Genomic DNA, 23,164 nt, shown 5'->3' on the forward strand with positions numbered 1-23,164 from the left:
CCTTGCAAAAATAGAACACTATACCCATCAAACAACTCCCCGTTCTCCCCCGCCACTGGCCTCTTGCAACCACCATTTTCCTTTGTGTCTACGAATTTGACCACGTTAAGTCCGTGACATGAGTGGAACCATACAGCATTTGCCCTTTCGTGCCTGGCTTAGCTCACTTCACATAATGTCCTCGAGGCTCATCCATGTTGTAGCAGGTGTCAGAATTTCACTCCTCTTTAAGGCTAAATATTCCGTCGTATGTATAGATCACATTCTGCTTATCCATTCACTCATCAGTGGACTCTTAGGTTGCTTCCGCCATTTGACTATTGTGAATAATGCCGCTGTGAATAGGGGTATACAAATATCCGTCAGATATTGTATAAATATCTGCTTTTAATTTGGGGCGTATGCACCCAGAAGTGGGATCGATGGATCCCAGGATAATTCCATGTTTGTGTGGTAATGTTTTTAGGAATACCCGTTCTGTCTTCCTTATACGGTTGTAGCATTCTGCATTCCCACCAGCAGTGCACAAGGGTTCCAGATTTCTCCATATCCTCACCAACACTTGTCACTTTCTGTTTTTCTTTGGTGTCTCTTTGTTGGTCTTTACAATAGCCATCCCGATGGGCGTGAAGTAGTCTAATTAAAGTTCTCTCAAGAAAACCTCTATGGGAATTAGTTGACAGGTTTGTCTTCCTTTTTCGCTAAAGAAGGTGAATCTCCTTCATGGAAACTTGCTGATTTAAGTATGATTATTCAACGAAACTGTCTCCATGGAAAGTTTGATGTCGGTTTGATTCAATTTTGACCGGTCACAGGAAACTTACGAGCCCCAAGTTCGCATATGCCAAACTGCCCTCATCTGAGAGCTCTGACGGTAGTCGGACAGACTGCAAACTTTAACTTGGCCACTTTTTAAGTTATCTAGTTTTGTTTTTTTTTTCCTCTCTCTCTCTCTTTTCCCTCCTTTTACCTGCTTGTGAGCATTCCACTACGTGTACCTCTTGGTAAAGGAAGATGCCAGTCTGGATGAAGGGTTCAGAGCGCAGGTGGTGGGACCAGCCAGACTTGGATTAAAACCCAGGTTTATCCAGGAAAAAATGACCTTCTCCAAGACTCCGCTTCCTCATCCTTACCACGAATATCGCCTGCCTCGTGGGCTTGTTATAAGGAGTATAAATGCTTCGTCAGATGCCTGGGCAGAGTAAGCACTGTGTACCCAGTAGCTATAATCATCACCATCCCCACCACCATTATCAAAGGAAAAGACTTCACTATTTCTTAGCAGTTGTGCTTGAAAGGGAAGAATAAAGAAGAATGTTATAATAACCAAATAAAGCTAAAACAAAATTTCTAGGAAATTTTGACCCAAAACCCAGCGAGGGGTGAGCTCCGTGCTTTCTCCATCCAAACTACACATTAAAGACTGTAGGAATCCAGTATAGAAAGATCAATGAATATTTATAGAGAAGTGTTTCTATAAAACTATCGAGTGCTGTAAGACACATGCTGCCACATTTGGACTACAGAGGGGATGTGTTCTCACTTAAGCTTTCTGTTTGAAAGCTCCCTGTTGTCTTTATGTCATGAAATGGTCTTTAGGTCAGTTGGGATGGACTCTAGAGGCTTCCTGTTACAAGGACCCTTCACACAGACCCTGGGTTTTACTCAGTTGTTCCTCATTTGTTCCATTCCAGCTTATTAATACTATCCCCATCATTATTTCATGAGCCCCCTAGGGCATTTGAAAGTAATTAGTGATTGGAATCCTCTTTGTCCCAAGGGTAGGAAGGAAATGCCTATCTAAAGAATGAAGTTACCGATGCCTAATGGGACAGGTAAAGCATAAGAAAACCAGATTTTTTTATTCTCTCCTGCCTTTTGGCACTTTGCTTGTTTAATTTCTCTCGTTGCTGGTCTAGATGACAAATGTTTTCCAACCAGCCAATTCTGAGACAGGTTGTATTTTCAGTTCCAGTTTCTCATTTAGGCTGGAACTTCCTGGGGCAGATTTTAGCTGTGCTTGAGAGATCACACTGAGTCCCTCAATTAGGCTCCTTCCATTCCTTTGTTCCCTCCGTCATCCGATTCAAATGCAGGCTTCTTCCTCATTAAAATAAAAAATGACTCACTAAGCCAGATAGCTTGTTCCTTGCCAATTTCTCAGGAAAGTGATAGTAATTAGGACGAACAGAACACCGGAGCAAGACTTCCAGAGCAAGGCCATCCACACGAGCCTTTTGTTATCTGTCCAAAGCATCACTCCGATTCTCTGGTGAAAGCAGCCCAGTGTGTGTGCCCAGCAGACCATCCACAGAGCACAGGCCTGGGAAGGCTACTGAAGGCTCAGAGCCTGTGAACCAGAGGGAGTCTACTGGAAGGCGGGCGGGGGAGAGGGGGACGTGAGTCCTGTGTGGGATGCTGGGATGCTGGTTGCTGATGGGGCTTCTAAGAAAAACAGGAAAAGATGCGTGACCTCTGTGGTCGGTTGCTAGCAAGGAAGGTCACTTGCAAGGTTTATTTGAGCTCTGCTTTGGTATGTAAGAACATAATTGAGATTTTTTTTTCCCCTTCCAGAGTTGTAGTCCACATGAGATAAGCCTCTGATACTGACCCAAAGCCTGTAGTCATTAGGTATTTTCTGCCCCAAGCAGAACTGTACTGAGAGCCGGGTGTCGGTCACTGGCAACTCGAGTCTCCATAAATGTATTTGATGATGGAAGCCACGGGTCACTGAAAAGGGCAGGACCCGTGTGGCCTTCCTCAGAGCAGCCCAGGCAGGGGTGTGTGAGAGGGTCTCCTGAGCTGCCTGCCATGTTTACGCCTCCTTTGGGGAGGAGGAACACACAGACTTTCTCTACCTAAATGTTACTGTTGGAGCAGGAATTTAAAAACGAGTGAACTCAGCTCAAATGCTTCTGAAAAGTTTGGTGTGATTTCCGACCTTGTACCCTGGGGGAAAAAAAAATGTATTTGCAAAGTAAATAGGACTCTAGATTTTGTGTTCCGTCCCCACTTTGCATACGTGCGTGTATATGTGTTTGTTTGCAGTAGAAAATGATGGGCAGAGGGAGCAGAGGCTGTTAAGAGTTCTGAACACTCGCCCTGCGCTTGTATTGTATTTGTGTGTGTACGTGTGTGTGTCTGTAAAACCACGTCTGTAGACGTGGATGTACCAGAACGTAGACACCCACGGACCGCAACGTCCCGTCGAGTGTGCCCGCGAGGACCCTCTGAGATGCTGGGTGAGGATCGGAAACCCACCCCCCCCAATCCAGCTCGCCCACCAGCCAACACGGCCGGGTCACCTGCCCTTGGAAGACATGGCGCCTTCTGATTTGTTGTGGGCCAGGGAGGGTACACGGGTTGGGAGGGAGAACACTTTCTATTTCACACCAGCAGCAAAAATAGGCAGGCCAATGTGTTTGGGGTCAGAACATTTGATAACCCCTTCTTTCTCTGGTTGCACACCTATTTTTAGCCCCTTGATTTCCCCCATGTTTGAAAGCTGATTGGCAGACCTCTGATGACCAATGTCTTTTCTTCTAACAGCACATTCAAATGGCCTCTCTGAAAAACTTGCATTGCATGAGACTTAAAGCCTGCTTTTTAAGCACCTGCCCTTTAACTCGGGAAACAGCATTTTTAATGTCACCCCCGTGCCTAGAACTTTCACCAGGTACTAGATGCCTGGAATTTCACCAGAGCCCATCTGGGCTACTGGCCCAGGCTGGGATCCCAGGGGGTCACTATCTTACTTAATAATTCCTCACTGCCCTCCCAGGACAGCAGTGAACAACACACGTGTGCACACACACACCCCCCAAAGGCAGAAATGTCACCCTCATATATTTCCACTGAAGGTACAGAAAGAGGAACCAAGAAATGTACGTTTGTCATGCTATTTGAGCTGAAGAGCATGAGAAATGCAAAACACACCCAAACCTAAATCAGTTTGCTTAAAGCCAGGAGCACGAAAACATCGCCAACGTTATCTTTTTACGTGACTGTTCTCATTTTAGATAATGGAGGTGCTTTGTATTTCAAATTTCCCCAGTAGCTTCACACCCAGACTCTCTAATACAGAGTCAGGAATTGGCGCACACAGAAGAGACCCATTTAATTGCTGCTTTAGCCTCAGCAGGTGGTTTGCGGAATTGAGGTCCTCTCGCGCTTGTACATCCCTGGGCCTGGCGTTGTGAAGCTGCCATGGTCCGGGATGATGAGAGAATCTCTTCATCTGATTTAAAACATAAAGGTCAAGTCAAGGGTGCCCGGGTGGCTCAGTCGCTTAAGCGCCCGACTCTTGGTTTCGGCTCAGGTCACGATCCCCCAGTTCGTGGGATCGAGCCCCACATCGGGCTCACTGCTGTCCGCTCAGAGCCTGCTTCGGATCCTCTGTCCCCCCTCTCTCTGCCCGTCCCCTACTCATGCATGTTCTCTCTCTCTCTCAAACATAAATATTAAGAAAACCATTTTTAAAGAAATACTAGCAGAGGGGTTAAGCTTTCATTTTAACCGCTAAACGTACACAAGGGTTGACTTCCAGACCATCACATTAACCTGTGGTATGATTCTGGGAAAGAAATTTCCTTTCAGCCTCGTTAAAGTTCCAAGGACAAGGATAATTATTGCCTTTTTTTTTTTTTTAATAACATATGGGTCATCAAAATCTGTCCCCAAGAGCCAGAGAGGTGTGGATACTTGGTGCCATGTTCTAGAAGCTCTGTCCACGCCACCAGTGCACATCTGTGTGGGTCATCTGCTTCCTGAGTGCTCTGTCCAACTGCGGTGCAGGCCCAGGTTGAGATTGTAGCCGACTTTGGCTCGCTGGGCTTCCTGACCCGGTTTACGTATAGTTACTGGAATGTTACCTAAAGGCCCAGGAACAGAAACGGGCACACCCTACGCCTGCCCTGATTTATATTCCCGCAGGGCTCATAGGTAAACAGGTGAGGAGCAGAGAGCCCTGGGACCACACGCATTCCCCGAGGAGAGCTGGGTAAGGCTTCTTAGAGGCAGTGACATCCCCACTGAGGCCCTCAGAATGAGTTGGCCAGGCCAAAGAGACCAGAGTGAATGTGTCCAGCAGGGGCAGCTGGGGAACCAGGATACGGGACAGGAGCTGCTCGTGGTGAGGAGGCAGGAGGGCCGAGCAGGGGCCGGTCACACGGGGCCTGAGTGGCGGGGTTACAGAGTTCAGACATTGGCCTGAGGCTGGCTTTGAGCCGGGAGTGACCCGGCCGGAGTGGCACAGAGGACTAAAGCATCAGGGATGCGGTCACCTGGGCCCTCACGGAAGTGAGGGCTGGCCAGGCTGGCCAAGCAGGGACCTGACTCCAACTTCCCCCTGTAGGGGTTCACGTAGGCTGGGTCTTCCACGCCACCTGCCTAGTCAAGGGCCACACGCACCGCTCTTGCTTGTAAAAAGCTCTGAGAAGAGGTTTGGTGAAGGAAGGTTCCAGGAGATAGAAGTGAAAGCATACAAGGTACAGGGTGTGGCTTCGGCCCTGGAGGTGTTTACTGTCTGGCAGGCCTGACACGATAAACACATTAAACAGCGTAAAAATAAAGACCAAGCTCTAATCGGTACCAGCACGTGGTTTTGTACAAGGTGACCCTTGACGGTGGGCAGAGAGTGACGAGAACTCATCGCAGAGGGGTTGAGGGAAGGGGAGGAAAGGCATTCCAGGAGAGGGTCCAGGAGAAGCACAGCCGGTAACAAGGAACGACACCTTGGCAAAGCGGCTTGGCCTTGCTGAAATGGGGTTTGAACCGAGTGGATGAGGGGTAGAAAGTCAGGCCCTCCGAGCTGAGACTCTTGGATTTCAAGATAGAATCCAGAAGAATACATTCATTCCTATGTGACGCGATCCTAATTAGAACTTTCTAACTGCTCACCAGATACAGCTCCCTCTTTCCCTCCCTCCCTCCTTCTTTCCTTCCTTCTGTCCATCCTTGATTCCTTCCTTCCTTCCTTCCTTCCTTCCTCCCTTCCTTCCTTCCTCCCTTCCTTCCTTCCTTCCTCCCTTCCTCCCTCCCTCCCTCCCTCCCTCCCTCCCTCCCTTCCTCCCTTCCTCCCTTCCTTCCTTCCTTCCTTCCTCCCTCCCTCCCTCCCTCCCTCCCTTCCTTCCCTCCTTCCTTCCTCCCTTCCTTTCTTCCTTCCCTCCTCCCTTCCTTCCTCCCTTCCCTCCTCCCTTCCTTCCTCCCTTCCCTCCTTCCTTCCTTCCTTCCTTCCTTCCTTCCTTCCTTCCTCCCTTCCCTCCTTCCTTCCTCCCTTCCCTCCTTCTTTCCTCCCTTCCTTCCTCCCTTCCTTCCTTCCTTCCTTCCTCCCTTCCTTCCTCCCTCCCTTCCTTCCCTCCTTCCTTCCTCCCTTCCTTCCTTCCTTCCCTCCTTCCTTCCTTCCTTCTTTCCTTCCTTCTTCCCTTCCTTCCTTCCCTCCTTCCTTCCTTCTTTCCTTCCTTCTTTCCTTCCTCCCTTCCTTCCTTCCTTCCTTCCTTCCTCCCTTCCTTCCTCCCTTCCTTCTTTCCTTCCTTTCCTCCCTTCCTTCCTTCCTTCCTGCCTCCCTTCTTTCCTTCCTTCCTTCCTTCCTTCCTTCCTCCCTCCCTCCCTTCCTTCCTTCCTTCCTCCCTGCCTGCCTTCCTTCCTTCCTTCCTTCCTCCCTCCCTCCCTTCCCTCCTTCCTTCCTCCCTCCCTTCCTTCCTTCCTTCCCTCCTTCCTTCCTTCTTTCCTTCCTTCCTTCTTCCCTTCCTTCCCTCCTCCCTTCCTTCTTCCCTTCCTTCCCTCCTCCCTTCCTTCCTTCCTTCCTTCCTTCCCTCCCTCCCTCCCTTCCCTCCCTCCCTCCCTCCCTCCCTTCCCTCCCTCCCTCCCTCCCTCCCTCCCTCCCTCTCTTCCCTCCCTCCCTCCCTCCCTCCCTCCCTTCCCTCCCTTCCCTCCCTCCCTCCCTCCTTCCTTCGTTCCCTCCTTCCTTCCCTCCTTCCTTCCAGATCCTTATCTTTATAATTTGGTAGTTTTCCCCTAAACATCTCATTTGGATTTCCTTAAAAACCGAGTTCCGCGAGGAGTAGTTTCACCTCCCTGGCTTTACTACAGTTTTGTTTAAATCTTTGCTTCTTTCCTGCTGGCGTGCTTTGTTGTCAGGGTGAAGCTCTCTGCTCATCGACAGTGCGGGGAGAGCTTGGAGAACTGGCCCTGTGGGCTGCTGATGAACCTGACAGCAAGGATCTTGCTGACCAAGGACATGCTGTTCTTAATACCCTGATAATTTCCTTGTGTGAGCATGGCCCTTTCTCCAGCTCTGTTTTCTCATTTGAAGCACGGGGATCATGACATCCGTGTAGCTCTGTGCAAGAATTTAGTGGGGGTCTTAAAAAAGATTGCCCACACATTAGGAAACGTCAACACACGTAGCTGTGACAAAAATCCGGTTGAGACGTGATCACTGTTGATGGGGTTTTGGGGTGATGGCGGGGTTTGGAGCTGATGGCCAAGAAAGAATTCTTAAAGACACCTTTGGTGCAAAAAGGTGATTTTATTAAAGCGTGAGGACAGGACCTCAACCCTGGGGTTGTGCGGAATGACTGCTTATATGCTGTGGGGTTGGGGGAGGTAAAGTCAAGAGAAGGTTTCTCAAAGTGATTTCCGTATGCTAAAGAGGATTGACAGGTGACTGGAGGCCTAGCTGTTGTCAGCTAAGGTTGTTTCCCCATTTAGCAAAGCATAATCATTTCCTGGAGATTAGGCTGTTGATGAGATATCTGTAAACTGATGGAGACGCGATCAGTTTAACCATTTGTTTTCTGTCCTTTCCTTTGTTCTTGGGCAGCCAGGAGTGCCTGAGGAATATCACACGCGTCCCACCAGGGTGTGTGTGTGTGGGGGGGGGGGGTCGGGTGGAGGGGTTGTGCTAGCTTGTGCTTGGCCCTCAGCTTTCCTTATGGCCCTTTTCAACTATCATTGGAGATTTGGGGTGGGGGCAGCTCTTTTAGAAAAGACTCAAAAGAGCAGTTGTAATTTATCCACTGTATTTATTTGTTTGTTTACTTGAGAGACAAAGACAGAGAGTGAGCAGGGGAGGGGCAGAGAGAGAGACAGAGAGAATCCCAAGCGGGCTCTGCCCCGTCAGCACAGAGCCCAACGCAGTGAGATCATGGCCCGAGCCGAAACCAGGAGTTGGACTCTTAACTGACTGAGCCTCTCAGGCGCCCGCCTACCCACTGTTTTCAAATTTTTGAAAGCTCAGAAGAATAGACGGGAAAGGATTTCAGGAACTTGTAAGTCTTTTTGGTTTTCCTGATGGTCCTCTGTGATAGGTTACCCTCAACGGAAAATGAGAGCGCTTTTCTGTTTGCAGATTGCAGAGGGAATGGCATACATCGAGAGGAAGAACTACATTCACCGAGATCTACGAGCAGCAAACGTTCTGGTCTCTGAGTCACTCATGTGCAAAATTGCGGATTTTGGGCTCGCTCGCGTGATCGAGGACAATGAGTACACAGCAAGGGAAGGTATGTTGTCCTCACCGCTTCAGCTGTCTTGCTGTTTCGTTTTATTTCGTTTCTCTCTCTCTCTCTCTCTCTCCCTTTCTCTCTCTCTCTTTTTTCTTTTACAAAGCAATTACAATAGTCATCATTTTAAAAAAAGAACTCCTGGGGCTCCTGGATGGTTCAGTTGGTTAAGCGTCCGACTTTGGCTCAGGTCATGATCTCGCGATCTGTGGGTTCGAGCCCCACGTCGGGCTCTGTGCTGACAGCTCAGAGCCTGGAGCTGCTTCGGATTCTCTGTCTCCCTCTCTCTCTGCCCCTCCCCCCACTCGCCCTCTGTGTCTGTCTGTCTGTCTGTCTCTCTCTCCCCCCAAAAATGAGTAAACCTTAAAAAAAAATTTAAAAAGAAGAAAAGAACTCCTTTGGTAAAATGTTCACAATGTACCGTAGTTGCTGTTTGTGGGTCTATTCTAATAATCGTTTTTAAAAAATTACTCTCCTGATTAACTCCACACACTGTGTGTAAAGTTTATAAATGTCATCTGTATTTCAATTAAGCAAAGGAAAACAAAGAGAGACTTGGCAAACAAAGATTAGACTTTGTTGCTAATTGTACGTTAAAGCTTTTTGCCCAAACAACGAAGCACACTGTTCCTAACTGTGGAGAAAACATTTGTAACGATAATTCTGTATCCTGTATTCTGGCCTTTCCATTGCAAATCAAAACTTGCAAAGTATGGCACACGGAGAAGTAAATGTAATGCTACAAAAATACACCCCTTTTATTTAACCATGTTCCATGTTTTTCTACACATACTAAAACGCACAGAGTAAGCTGGCTCATGGCTCTGTCTGGGGCTGTGCTCGCCTTTCCGTGTTGCTTAAGGTCTGAGGATCCTGAAGGTCTCACTCACGAAAGTTGCGTGCGTATCTTTGTAGAGCCAAGCATTCTCTTGACATTCCCAAAAAGTATTAAACAAGGATTATTTTCCTGGAAACACACGCGTGCCGTTTCTGGAAGACGTCTACTGGATTTATAAAGGCGCATTGAGGGGCGCCTGGGTGGCTCAGTCGGTTAAGTGTCCGACTTCAGCTCGGGTCATGATCTCCCGGTTTGTGAGTTCGAGCCCCGCGTCGGGCTCTGTGCTGCCAGCTAAGAGTCTGTGTCTCCCTCTGTCTCTGCCCCTCCTTTACTTGTGCTCTCTGTCTCTCAAAAATGAATAAATGTTAAAAAATGTTTAAAAAAAAAAAAAGTTGCATTGGAAACACCGCTTTGATCTGTTTAGCCTCTCTTGTGCTCATCGTGGTTCAGGTGGCTCCCCCCTGAGGTTGGGTGATAACTTGTCCTCAGCGAAAAGGCAGGTGATGTAGGATGCCACGTTGTTGTCCTGTCATCACCCTTCCCACCTTCTAGGTCAGGCCACGGGGACATTCGGCAGCTGCTAAGGCCTCATAGTAAGTGGGAGAGCCAAGAATCGAACCCAGGAGGGGTCGCCTCGACCTACACCAGCCGGAATATATTCCACTGGTTTTGTTGGATATGACGAGACTGGTGTCTCACAAAAATAACTAACTGTTCTCGTGTGAGACAGGTGGCTTAGCGCAGAGAGCTTGGGTTCTAGAATTAAATAGTAGCCATTTCAGGGCAACGGGAATGCTTAGCCTGTGCCAAGCATGCAGATCAACCCAGTGGACTCTGGCACCAACCTTGGGGAGGTTCCGTCTCCTCAGGTTCGAGACAGAGAGATACAGGTGCCCAGAAGGCCTAAAGACAGTTAAGTGACTTGCCAGGGTCACACCAAGTTGGAAACAGCAGACCTGGGATTCAAAGCAGGGCGCGCTGGGCAGGACTGACCTCCCCCCACCCACCTCAAGACACCCTGCCCCTCCCCCACCCACCCCCCGACCCCCCCTGCTGCTGCCCAGCCCTGTGGGGTTAATCGCCAGAACGTGCTAGAGTGAGTACCCTGCGTGCAGGACCTAGCTCTTCTACAGGGCCGTCTCCTGTCCTTACTGTTCTAGTTCGGATTTCCAACTTGGGTCTGATACTTCAAGAAATTCCAGAATCCTGGTGTCCTTACTGCTTCCCTCTGGGCAGATCATTATGCTACTCAGTTCCCGCAAGTAGTAATGTTTGCTCCGAGCAAATGAAGGCAGGAGACCTGAACATTTGGAGTCGTATCTGAAATTCCCGCTGGTGTGGGTTTACAGAGATTGCCCGCCAGAATGTGCAAGGGATTATTTATATTCCATACAAACATAGAATGGGTTCAGTGACCATCTGAACACTGAAGATGTGTGCTTTGGAGACCGGTGTCGAGGGACAAATATGTGAGCGAAGAATAAATGCCTATACATTCCGTGTCACGTTCTTTTGTTTCAGGTGGGCCCGTCATGATGTCCCTGGGAGGGCACACAAGGAACTTTGCTTCTCACAAGGAGAATGCCCAAAAGGGACACAGGGGAGGGAGGCGACTATTTTCAGTATGATGTTTTCTACTGTCTCTGTTTTGTACTGTATGGAGGCATTCTCTATTCAAAAGAAATGATTAAAATTTTCCCCCAGAGAAGGAAAGTGTGAAGGCCACATGCCCAGGACTTTTTTCGTGTCAGCTCAGAGGCCCAAGTGACACATGTCTTCTCCCTTAGGTGCCAAATTCCCCATTAAGTGGACGGCTCCAGAAGCGATCAACTTTGGATGTTTCACGATTAAGTCTGATGTGTGGTCCTTTGGAATTCTCCTGTATGAAATCGTCACCTACGGGAAAATTCCCTACCCAGGTATCGTTTGCTTACCTATTTTCATTCGAGTAGTACCCATGAAGAAAAAAAGCCCAAGGGCAGGAGGCATAAAAAAATAAACCCATCCCAAAAGTTAAGAAATAAGCCCTTTGTGCTAGAACTTGACTGTGACTATCTTTAGTGGAAAGTGTTCTGAAATAGGCTTAGACACTTCCCTGCCTTCTTATTGATTGATGTGTATTGAATGTGTATTGATTGAATTTGTATTCCCTTTTTAAAAAAAAATTTTTTTAACATTTTATTTCATTTTTTGAGAGACAGAGACAGAGTGGGAGCAGGGGAGGGGCAGAGAGAGAAGGAGACACAGAATCCGAAGCAGGCTCCGAACTCTGAGCTGTCAGCACAGAGCCCGATGCACACAAGATCATGATCTGAGCCTGACGCTTAACTGACCGAGCCCCCCAGGCGCCCCTTCCCTTTGGTTTTCTAATTAATTCCACCACTTAATGCCTGGAAGGTGCCTGGCACCCTCATAGGCGTTGCTGTTACGAGGACGGTTTGGACACAGGCGCCCTTCCTCGGCAGTGCACCTGTCAGAGGAGGAAACAGACACAACAGTGAGGATTTACAATGCTTTTTGGCTAGTTTTGAAACAGATTATATTGTATAAAGTACTTTGGAGTCTCTGCCTCTTCAGGACGGGACCACCTCTGCTTCTCGGTGAAAGATCTTCCCAGTCTGTAACTTACTGAATGTGAGGCCATCCATTCAGTGTCTCTAGATTCCTAACACCCGAAGCCCTTGGAGCCAGACTGTGCCAGCCCGCCCTTTTTTCCCCAGGATCCATGCCTGAATATGCAGGAAGAAGGATTTCTCCCAAAGCCTCCGCATTTTTGTTAATGTTCGGCTTTTTGCAAAATCGATGATGTGATGAAATTACAGTTAAATCTTTAATGTTTCAATCGTTCCCTCATTCAAAAAATATCTGAGGGCGCCGGGCACCTCGAGGTGCCTGGATGCCGCGGTCACAGCTCCTGTGCCTTTGAGAGCTGAGAGCTGATATCCTAGCAGGAAGGGACTGGTAACAGTCAACTAGGCGACAGACTGTCAGAGGGCACAGTGGGCTATGGAGTAGCTTAAAGATCAGTGAGTAGGGGAGGAGGGTAGCTGGTTGTCTACTGTGATCCTGGTGGCAGCAGGGACTCAGCAATTTGAGGAGGGAGCCACAGGGCTGTCTGGAGGGTCCGGTGACCCACAGGGGAAATAGCCACTGTTTGACTTCCTGAGGCCCCGTGGTTTGGGTCTCAGTGAGTGCTTGCCGGATGAATGAATGAACGAATGACGTGCCATTTAACGTCTAGACAGACACCGTGCTATGGATGAGAAAAACTTGTGGACAGAGTAGCAACGTGGCCTTCGTGCTCCTGATCACCCTCAGTGCGGTTTTGGGATGAGCCACGGAGAAGTCAGGGACCAGGGGACCAGGGAGGGGAGAGCCTCAGGCGGTGGGCTGACCGTCCCATGAAATCCTTCTTGTACCAACGTTTCATATTCTGACTGCCAACTCCGCTCTAGATGCCGAAGTGAATGAAAACACTACAATAAAATGGGGAAAATGTTTTTTAAAATTTATTTATTTTGAGAGAGACAGTGTGAGTGTGGAGGGGCAGAGAGAGAGAATCCCAAGCGGGCTGCATGATGCCCGTGCAGAGCCCAACGTGGGGCTCGAACTCATGAAACCGCGAGATCGTGACCTGAGCTGAAACCAAGAGTCTTTTGCTTAACCAACTGAGCCACCTAGGTGCCCAAGGAAAATATTTCTGGATCAATCCTGATATCTGACATTCCATATCTGTATCTATCATCTGGATCTGTATCTATACAGAGAGACTGTAGATTACGTGTATAATCTGAATCTGATCAGATAAACATTTGACTTCATAAAATGATGTGTGATACGTAGGACATGCTCCACAGCGACATGCAGGCGATGCCTGTGAGGCTCAGAGGGGACTCGGGCTCAGAACTGAATCACTAGCCCCTTGCAGAGCTGCTTCTGAACCCCAGGCCTGAACCCCAAGAATACTTTGTTCTCATTCACTGTGCTCAATGCCCAGGATTTAAAAATATTTAGGGGGAAAAAAGTCATTAAAACTGTTGAAAAAAAAAAAAGAAAAAGAAAAGTAAAGCAGTAGAAAAATGGGGGGGGGGGGATACAGTAAGACCAACCAGAAAGCACTGATTGCTCTGTCCCCCAGATAGCTTGTCCCCTGTAAGGACAGGGGATGTGAAATACTGTCAGGAACTCTGGATTGGTGAGGTGTTCCAGTCGTGAGGGTTGTAGAAGATGAGAGCTTCCAGCATTAGGAGATGTGAGCAGAATTGAACGATCCTATTTACTTAAATATCAGAGGACTTGATTCACAGGTAACATGGAAATTGGTGAATATTGCCAACACAGGCCATATCCATCACTGCTATAAAACTTCTTGTGGGAGAGACCCCACTGATAATTGAGTTATCTGGGCATATTTTCTCTACCTGGAAGAGTGCTGGAGAGGCTTTTTTTTTTTTTTTTTTTTTTTTTTAGTGGTTTAGAAACCACTTTTTAAAAAGTGGTTTGTAAAATCAATGGGAATAAGAGAAAGGGAGGGAACAAAAAGGAGATAAGGAAGTCAGATATAAAGTGAACATGTATTTTAAAAGAAATCAAAGACAGGGCGCCTGGGCGGCTCAGTCAGTTAAGCGTCCAACTTTGGCTCAGGTCATGATCTCGCGGTTCGTGAGTTCAAGCCCCGTGTCGGGCTCTGTGCTGACAGCTCGGAGCCTGGAGGCTGATTCAGATTCTGTGTCTCCCTCACTTTCTGCCCCTCCCCCGCTCACACTCTGTCCCTCGAAAATAAACATTAATAAACAAAATAATAATAAATAAAAGACCAGAAGGTGAAATATACCAAAATGTTACTCTCCTTGGGCAGTAAAATGATAGGTTATATTAATTTTCTTCTTGATAAACTTCTGATGTTTCTAATTTTTAAAAAATTATGTCTTTATTAAATATTTCAATTCTTGCTCAAGTAATATATGTTCATCAAAAAACCAGGTGGCATGGAGAGACTTCTAATGAAAAATTGCCTCCCTGGCCTCATGCTCCTCAAAGACATTTACTTTCACGAACTTTAGTCATCGTAATATTTGTTGCTCAGAGGGGCACCTGGGTGGCTCAGTGGGTTGAGCATCCGACTTCGGCTCAGGTCACGATCTCATGGTTTGTAAGTCTGAGCCCTGTGTCAGGCTCTGTGCTGACAGCTTGGAGCCTGGAGCCTGCTTCGGATTCTGTGTCTCCTTCTCTGTCTCTTCCCCTCCCCTGCTTGTCTCTGTCTCTGTCTCTGTCTCTCTCTCTCTCTCTCTCTCTCTGTGTGTGTCTCAAAAATAAATAAACATAAAATAATTTTTTTAATATTTGTTGCTCAGAATTCAAAATACTCATACTAGTCTCTCTTAAGTAAAAATGTTCCCCATTTTACTTACCATTAAGTAGGAATATGGTCACATGGTTCTAAATTCAAGACCTACGGGGAAGTATATGGTGGCAGTTTTGTGTGCCTTTCATCCCTAACCTCCAGCCGTACAACCCCCCCTTGCCCCCTTGCCCCCATAGGAACCATTGTTATCAATTCCTGCTGAACTGAACAGAGACATTCTAGAAATATTCATGCAGATACAATTAAAGGTGTACCAAAACACATGTTGACTGGGTTCCAAAACTGGTATCACCCACATAGAACAAACTTCTGGGAATAAGAGAATAAAAGGTACAAATCCATTTGGATCAGTAAAATCAAAATGCTAGTTGTCACATACTAAATATAGGGTAGATGGTAGGAGTGTCATTTCCCATTTCAGTTCTCTGTGTTGAAATAGATACGTTGAGGAGGCACGAACTTCTGGAAAGGTCTTTTTCTTAACACACCTTTTACAAACAGGCTTTTGTACCTGTTAATCCTATTTTGGGCAGATCCCCCAAATCCTTTGTTTTCAATTACTGTGAGTCCATTTCAACAATTTTCTGTTGTGTTTTAAAGTTCTTAGCCCCCCTGGGCTCAGAGCGGTGAGAAATGGTTTTTGTCAAACATTCTCTTGTTCTCATTGATGCGGGAGCACTGGATGACTAAAGACAGCTGATCACGGTCATGAACATTTGAGGCTTCAGAGGTGATACTCTGCTTGTACTTCATACTTAGGACTCTTCCCGAATGGGGCTTTTTCTTGAGAGACTCACGACCTAAATAAAATTAAACCACTAAGTAAGTACCGGTATCGAATTTGCTTATGTTGTAAATGCTCGTACAGCAAACCTTTCACCTAGAATGTTAAACAGATTTCCTCCGCCGAATCTGCCTTCCTAAGTGGCTTAGCCACAGCAGATGGCTTCTGAATCCCATCCCGTGTCTCGAATCCCCTTGTTTTTCCATGGAAGAACTCAGGATCTTTCTATCTCCCTGAAATGTCATTGGTCATTATGTTACTCTGAGTAACTGTTTGTCCTTTCTACTTGGAAACTTGTGGCCGTAAATTCTGGGAAATCTTCATAGGTAGCTTCCTCGAAACTCCTCCTCCCCATTTTCTGTTCTCTTGCTGGATCACGTACGGAGGGGTTGAGGCTCATGTCTGTTCGTGGCTTCTGTCATCCTGCCCTTTGGTACTGCTCGAAGGCTTTATCTGCCCACCCTTCCTTTGATGAGGGGTCTTAACGGGAACAAAGGTCTGCGGTGGTCCAGGCTCACCAGTCAGCACCCTTCCGGGACAGTGTCTTCAGGTCTGTTCTCTGGGAACATTTAGTTTCTTCAGAAGAGAATCTCCAGGTACTGCCTGTGGGGGACCAGCCTGGCTGTCAGCACTCTGGAGGTGCACTGGGGAGGGGCCCTCAGTGTCTTCTGTGGTTGTTTGTGGTTGTATTTTTTTTTTTGTTATTGTCGTGAAATATACACAGAGTAACCACGGTAACCATGGTTGCCAGGGTACGTGAAATGTACACAGAGTAAGGTTTGCCACCGTAACCATGTTCAAGTGCACAATTCGGTAGCAGTGAGTACGGTCACCTTGTCGTGTGTCCATCGCTACCCTGCATTTCCACAACTTTTTCACCATCCCAGACCTAAGCTGTAGTAAGTCCCCAGTCCCCTGCCCTCCAGCCCCTGGCAACCTCTATTTTACTTTCCGTCTCTGAATTTGACAAGTCCAGGTACCTCCGATAAATGGAATCATTACGGCATTTGCCCTTTTGCGTCTGGCTTGTGTCCTCAAGGTTCGTTCCGGTTGTGGTGTATGTCGGGAGGGTCCCGTCTTCCCATCCTCAGCCTTCCTCCTAAGTCCTTCAGCCTGCACTTTACCCCCACCTCCACGGGGGCTGGCGTTCCTGAGCGTGGGGCTTGTCGCCTTCAGTCTCTCCAGCGCTCACGTGGGCCACCTGCCAGGCAGGCTCCGGGTGCAGTCCGTCTGCGGCCACCAACGTCACCCTTCTGTTGAGTGTGAGGTGACTCCGTGTGGAAGTTCCCCAGGGCGTGCCGGGAGGACACATCCTGCCTGCTGGTGGTGATCCTCTCGCCCAGGTACTTCTGTTCCACGTGGCTGCTCCTGGCTCAGACCACGTCTGCCTCCGGGTGACCAGTGTCCCCCGGTTTCACCAAATGCAGAGCTGAAGTCTCTATTTCTTGTTCTCCTTGTGTTTTAGGATACATTAAAGGGGGGAGGGGGAGGAGGTGGGGCAAAAGATCCTTACTTCCCTATCCTAAAAGCAAACTGCAATCATATTCATATATGAATTTTCTAAAGAAAATAGAGGGGATCTTTGTGGTTGGGGTTTTGTTTTGCTTTGCTCTTACAAAGAAAAAGGAAGTTTGAAAATGACAAAGTTTCCTGAAGCATCATGTCTTTCCTGGCTGTTTCTTTTTTGAATGTTTGTTTATTTTGGTGGGAGAGAGAGAGACAGTGTGAGTGGGGGGGGGAAGGGCAGAGGGAGACACGGAACCTGAAGCAGGCTCCAGGCTCCGAGCTGCCTGCACGGAGCCCAACGCGGGGAATCGAACTCACACACCGTGAGATCGTGACCCGAGCTGATGTCGGACGATGTCGGACGATTGACCGACGGCGACACCCAGGCGCTTTCCTGGCTGTTTCTTACCAGACACGTCCAGCGTGTGAATTGGAATCAGGGAATTCATCTGCTGTGGATACTCACCTTGGTCACAGACGGTGCTCAAAAGAAAGAGAAAAAAAATTGCCCTTTTGGAAGTATTAGGGGGTGGGAAGCTGTGGTCCCATAGCAGCTGCTACTCCCTCGCTCACACGCACAGAGGGCCCCTCGTCTCTAAAGACTCATGGTCTCTGGGGCCTGCTGGGCTCCCATTCAGAGGGGAGAGAGTTGCTAACTCTCCATTCCTTTTCTGTTCTCGGCTGCACTGCGTTTTTCTCCTCCCTGTGCTCCTTCACCAACTTTCAGCCTCTGCTAATTCCTACCCTCTCCGGATTTCACTTCCTGCTCCCTACCCACCTCCCTCTCCTTGAGGGCATCCTCCCCGCTGGGCTGCGTGCCCTTTGAGGACAAGACTCTGTCTTAATCATCTCTGCATCTCTCAGAGCCTAGTGCTAGCTTTTCCGTCACCAGCCAATGGGTAACCTCACAACAGAGCAAGGACCGAGTATCAGGTTTAACCTTAGGGTCTGGTTGAAGTCTCCCTGCCCCCCCTCCCTTTCTTCCATAAGACTCGTCATTCGATAGCCTCGCTGTGCTTCTTGATTTACGTGTGCATTCAGATTTCTCTCTGGTCCTCTTATCAAGTCAAGTTCCCTCAGGCAGGATGGAGCACACCTGGCCTTTATCTGCATCATGGAGAGTTCTTCAGAGTTTGGGAAAACAGAGGAGAATGAGGAAAGAAAACTCTGCAGTGAGCCAAGCGGGGGCGGGCTAGAAAATCATCTCTTCTGTGGGCACGTTCTGACCGTTTATTCAGCTAGGGTTTCTCCAGGCGGAAAGCAGAAGAGAGGGGACGCCTGGGTGGCCAGTCGGTTGAGTGTCCGACTTTGGCTCAAGTCTTGATCTCATGGTTCGTGGGTTTGAGACCCGCATCGGGCTCTGTGCTGACAGCATGGAGCCTGCTTAGGATTCTGTCTCTGCCCCTCCCTGACATGCGCTTTCTCCCTCTCTCAAAATAAATAAGTAAGGGGCGCCTGGGTGGCTCAGTCGGTTAAGCGTCCGACTTCGGCTCAGGTCTTGATCTTGTGGTCCATGAGTGGCTCTGTGCTGACATCTCAGAGCCTGGAGCCTGCTTCAGATTATGTGTCTCCTTCTCTCTCTGCCCCTCCCCCACGTATGCTCTGTCTCACTTTGTCTCTCAAAAATACACAAATGTTTAAAAAATGTTTTTAATAAATTTTTTAAAAAGTGAAAAACGTATCCCTAAGAAGTTTGCTGGTCCAGCTGCCGTTTTCTATCATCCTGGGTGTAATCCTCCTACCAGGATCGCAGAGCCTCACCCAAGTAGAAGCAAATACAGAGATTTCAACTGAAATTTATCCAAGTGAGCTTGGCTAGTTACAAGAGCCAGAACAATGCTGGAGTCACATAATTTATGGAGACTGGAACCCCAAATGAATAGAGTGTTGCACATCGGTCCCTTGGCTTCAAGCAATGAGAATAAGTTGAAGTCTTTCCATTAGAACATTCCTGTTACACAAATATCTGAAGCTAGTGTTTCAAAAGACTTGAGCAAAATTAATTCACCGTGTAAATAAACAACTTTCAGGAGATCCTAACTATTGTAAGGTTGGCTTGGACCCTTCCATTTCAAAGACAAGGACTTTTCCAAGACTGAAATAATGATGTCTTCTTTCAAGGGTTTAAAATCCATGCAGGGCCTTCAGTCATTGTGTCCTTAGAAAAAGAAAGGTTAGTTCAGGGCAGAGGAGTTCAAAGGTCACCGATCATGCCCCACGGTAAGAAATAAACAGAAAGTCCGCTCCACAAACAAAACAAAAGTTTTCACAAAATCGCACTAACTTTTACTACGTGCGGGGCATTCTGATCTTTTCTATTTTATTCTGTTATAATGTATTTTTAAAAACTGGTAGCTCCCTAAAAAAAAAAAAAAAGGTCAATTTGTTGATCTCAAATCAAATGTACGTAGTGACCCACAATTTGAGAAACACCGATCAGAGAATAAATTCACAAGAAGGCTCTGTTTCCAATCTGGTCAAAGACCTTTCACTTCTAGCTATCTCTTAGAACCTTCTCAGTGACCGCCCCTGGTAAGACCTATGGCTAACGGAAAGGAAATTGTTGTAATGAACGGAACGCCTCGTATGCCGGGTATCAGGTGCTACGTGGAAACATTCTGCATGACTCAGCTTTTTCCCTACACGGTCAGGTATCCGCACAGTCGGCAAAACATACAGATGTAGATACCCCATTTCAGACACGGAGGGAAACGTTCTTTTTTCTTCCTTAAAGCTGTTCTCAGGATCAAAGATGGACAGTTGCCCACATGAAAGGCCACCCTTCATTCCCAGTCCTCTTGCAGAGCCCAGTAGGAACGACGAACACTCCCCTTCCCTCACTGGACGTTAAGAACATACACTTTCTAGAGTCAGTGTGAGCTCTGCACTGAAGTCTTTTTAGGGGACAATTTCTCGATTGGGACATAATCCACTGGACTGGCTGATTTAAGGATTTTGACTTCCTTTAGTAAACTTATGTTGAAAAGCTGATTTGAAAAAACTACGTTGGTACGAGATAACGTACGCGAGGATGATTTTTTTTTGGTATGTGTATTACAGGTAGAAGTTGGAAAAAATACCGCAAAAGAAATGGAGATTGAGGGTTAGAATTGGGTTTGGCTAGATCATTTAAGGCCAGTCAAGTCCATTATCCTTTTTCCATTCAAAGAACCTGCTCTGTCTTCTGCTTCTCTTGTTTGCCCGTTTTCACTCTGGCAAACCGAATGCCGTCTTGATCCCCTTTGTAGTAAAAGTTACGTGTTATTTAGTTGCTTACCGAACCCTCCTTAGCCTCCCTATCCATTTGCAAGGGCTGCTGTAACCAAGTGCCACAGCCTAAATAGCTCAAACCACAGAAAGGAATTTTCTCACGGTTTTGGAGGCCGGAAGTCTGCGACAAGATGCTGCCAGGCTGGGCTTTTCCTGAGGCTCCTCGTTGGCCTGGAGAGGGCCACGTTCTCGCTGTGTCTTCGCGTGGCATTTCCTCGGTGCCCACACGTCCCTGGTGTCTCTGGGTCCTAATCCCCTCTTATAAGGAACATCAGTCAGATTGGGTGAGAGCATACCCTCAAGGCTTCATTTTAACTTGATTACCTCTCTCAAAGCCGTATCTCTGCCCCGTGGGCACGTTCTGAGACGGAGGGCTAGGACTTTAACGTGTGAATTTATTTGGGGGCCGGGGTGGGGGACACAGTTCAGTCCATGACAGCGTCTACAGCTCGCTTCAAGAGTGGATGTAGGATGCCGGGAGCGGAAAGACCACTCCAGTGCTCGACCCTCGGTCAGGTTGCTAAATGGTACATTTCTTTTGCTTTAGGGCGAACTAATGCCGACGTGATGACCGCCCTGTCGCAGGGCTACCGGATGCCCCGCATGGAGAACTGCCCCGACGAGCTCTATGACATCATGAAAATGTGCTGGAAAGAAAAGGCAGAAGAGAGGCCGACGTTTGATTACTTACAGAGTGTCCTGGATGATTTCTACACGGCCACGGAAGGACAGTATCAGCAGCAGCCTTGACGCCCAGGGAGGCTCGTGGCCATCGGCTGGGACGGCTGCCTCATTCGAGAGGAAAACGTGACCGTCGCTGGTTGTGCTAGTCTTTCATATGCTAGGATCATCTACCGGCCCTGCTTCCTGAAAGCGAGGCCAAGTTACTCAGGAAGAACACTCTCGACATGGGCAAGTATTCTCTTTCTCATCGGCCGATGCCCACCGGCAGCCGCGCGGACCGCACCCAGCCGGCAACCTTGCTTCGCTAGACCGACGTCTGCCTTCGGAGAAGAAGCCACCTGTTCTGTCCAACAGGCACCCACCTCGGCCTCTTGTTTACAACTCCATGTGGGACTCATGGGCGCAGAGGCCCTCGCAGTGAATCTCAAACAGTAGCAGAGTGAAACTCATTCCTAAAAAGCGAAGTAACCAGACGCAGATCACGACCCTCGTTTGCATTTTCTCTCTGCCTTGGCTTATCTGTTAAAAAGAAAAAAAAGAAAAAAAAAATTACTAATCCGATCTGTTACGTTTTGCAGCTGAAGTCAGAAGGTTAAAATGGTCTCTCCCAGATTGCAGTGATTTCCCCTGCCCCTAAAGTCTGAGGCTGTTAAAGATTTTCCTTCCACGGAGACGGCTGGGAACTCCCAGACACGAAGCGTGCTCTTCTGTTCTGTTTCCTATAGGAGTGTGTGTGGTTTGTGAGTGTGCACAGATGTCGTGTGTCACCACACAGACCCCACCGACGTCCAGGGCTGGCCCAGACCTCCCAGGAAAGAGAGAAGAACCAAAGGAACTGCTGTACCCTCAGAAGGAATATTTTTAACGGCCCAGCTTTTCAATTCCCCAGTTTCCTATCTGAGAGACTTTTTTGACCATGTACTTTGGGTCAAACAATAAGATTCTAATCTCTGCAGAGCCTTATAAAAGGCCTTCTAAGACATAAGAATTCTCTTTATTGCTTCCAATGATTTGAACGTTATTTTAACGATGAAATGTTAATTTTCGTTGTACTCGAGAAAGTAAAAACGCCATATTTGGGTCTATTTTTGTGATTCAGCCATCTTTTCTAAATTGTGTAAGGTGTGGGTGGGACTATTTATACGAGGATACGAAAGGAACGGAAGTGACTGAAAGGCTCAAATGAGCTCCTGCAGCAAGGGAGGCGAGAGGTCTTGTTTACTAAGTTGTTCTACTGTGAGCTTCGAATAGAAAATGCTACATCACATCGTGTTTCACTTATGCTGTTGTGTATATACCTAATATTGCTGTTTTTTTGATTTTATTTGAATACACCTGGCCCAGTAACATCTCAAGCTTTTTCCTCGTGTCCAACATTTCCAACTCTCGTCAACGTAGAAATGAGTACCAGTTGGGGGAATATGAGAGGCGATTGCATACAGTTACATCGTTTAAAAAACTTTGACAGGTTCTACCTCCATTCCTTTGAGCGTTTCCAGATTGGAAAACTAGGACTTGACAGTCTGGCTATCCCTTTAGGGGGGCCAAATAGGATTTGTTTTCAAATAGGCTTAGCAGGCACCATTAGAATTTCATTTTGTGCGTGTCGCCTAGGTGTTGGGTACCTAGGGGAAGGGATAAAACATTCTACTTTCCTGTGCAATCTTTTTTAAACGTCCTTTTTAAAATATTCTAAAGTTCTTGATTCACAAATGCCATATTCACAGAGGGAGAATATTATCACCATAGAACGTCTGCACAGCTGATCACTTGATTCACCCACCTGTTCACATTTCATTTCAGAAATCACACGTATGACCCAGCATGTTCTATGGAGAGAAAGTGTAAAGAACCCCTAAAGCAGAAAGAAACGTCTAGAAAATTAGTAAGTTTATCTTCGCCCTGTTTTTCTTTTCTCAATTCTGCTTCCTTTCGCCATTTTACGGTCCACTTTTCCCTCCCAATCAAGCATGTGATCTTTTCCTCCATCGCCTGGGGCCTCGTCACTCAGTTGCAGGATGTGCTCCTGTCACATCATACCCCATGGACAGCATGGGTCTGTCCCCTTGTCAGTAGGATTCCAGCTGCCTCATGACCGGCAGGCAAAATGAGGGCCTGGGCAGTGTTTGTATCATCTTGGGAGGGGGGGGAGGGGGGCAGTGTTTGTATCATCTTGGGGGGGGGGGCGGGGGCGCGGATCAGAATGCCTTACG

At 47.6% G+C, this 23,164-nt stretch overlaps 1 protein-coding gene across 3 annotated transcripts in view; it reads left to right on the forward strand.

The window, feature by feature from the left end:
• The window catches only part of LYN (LYN proto-oncogene, Src family tyrosine kinase), a 123,068-nt gene extending 100,850 nt beyond the window's left edge, over window positions 1–22,218 (forward strand). For all 3 annotated transcript variants that reach the window (XM_042972813.1, XM_007092683.3, XM_007092684.3), the window contains exons 11-13: window positions 8,351–8,504; window positions 11,130–11,261; window positions 20,815–22,218. In XM_042972813.1, coding sequence (XP_042828747.1) covers window positions 8,351–8,504; window positions 11,130–11,261; window positions 20,815–21,017 — 489 coding nt within the window. In that variant the 3' untranslated portion in view covers window positions 21,018–22,218. The remainder of the gene's footprint in view (window positions 1–8,350; window positions 8,505–11,129; window positions 11,262–20,814) is intronic.
• The last annotated feature ends 946 nt before the right edge of the window (window positions 22,219–23,164 follow it).

This window comes from Panthera tigris, chromosome F2 (assembly GCF_018350195.1).
Source record: "Panthera tigris isolate Pti1 chromosome F2, P.tigris_Pti1_mat1.1, whole genome shotgun sequence".
NCBI classification, from domain to species: domain Eukaryota; kingdom Metazoa; phylum Chordata; class Mammalia; order Carnivora; family Felidae; genus Panthera; species Panthera tigris.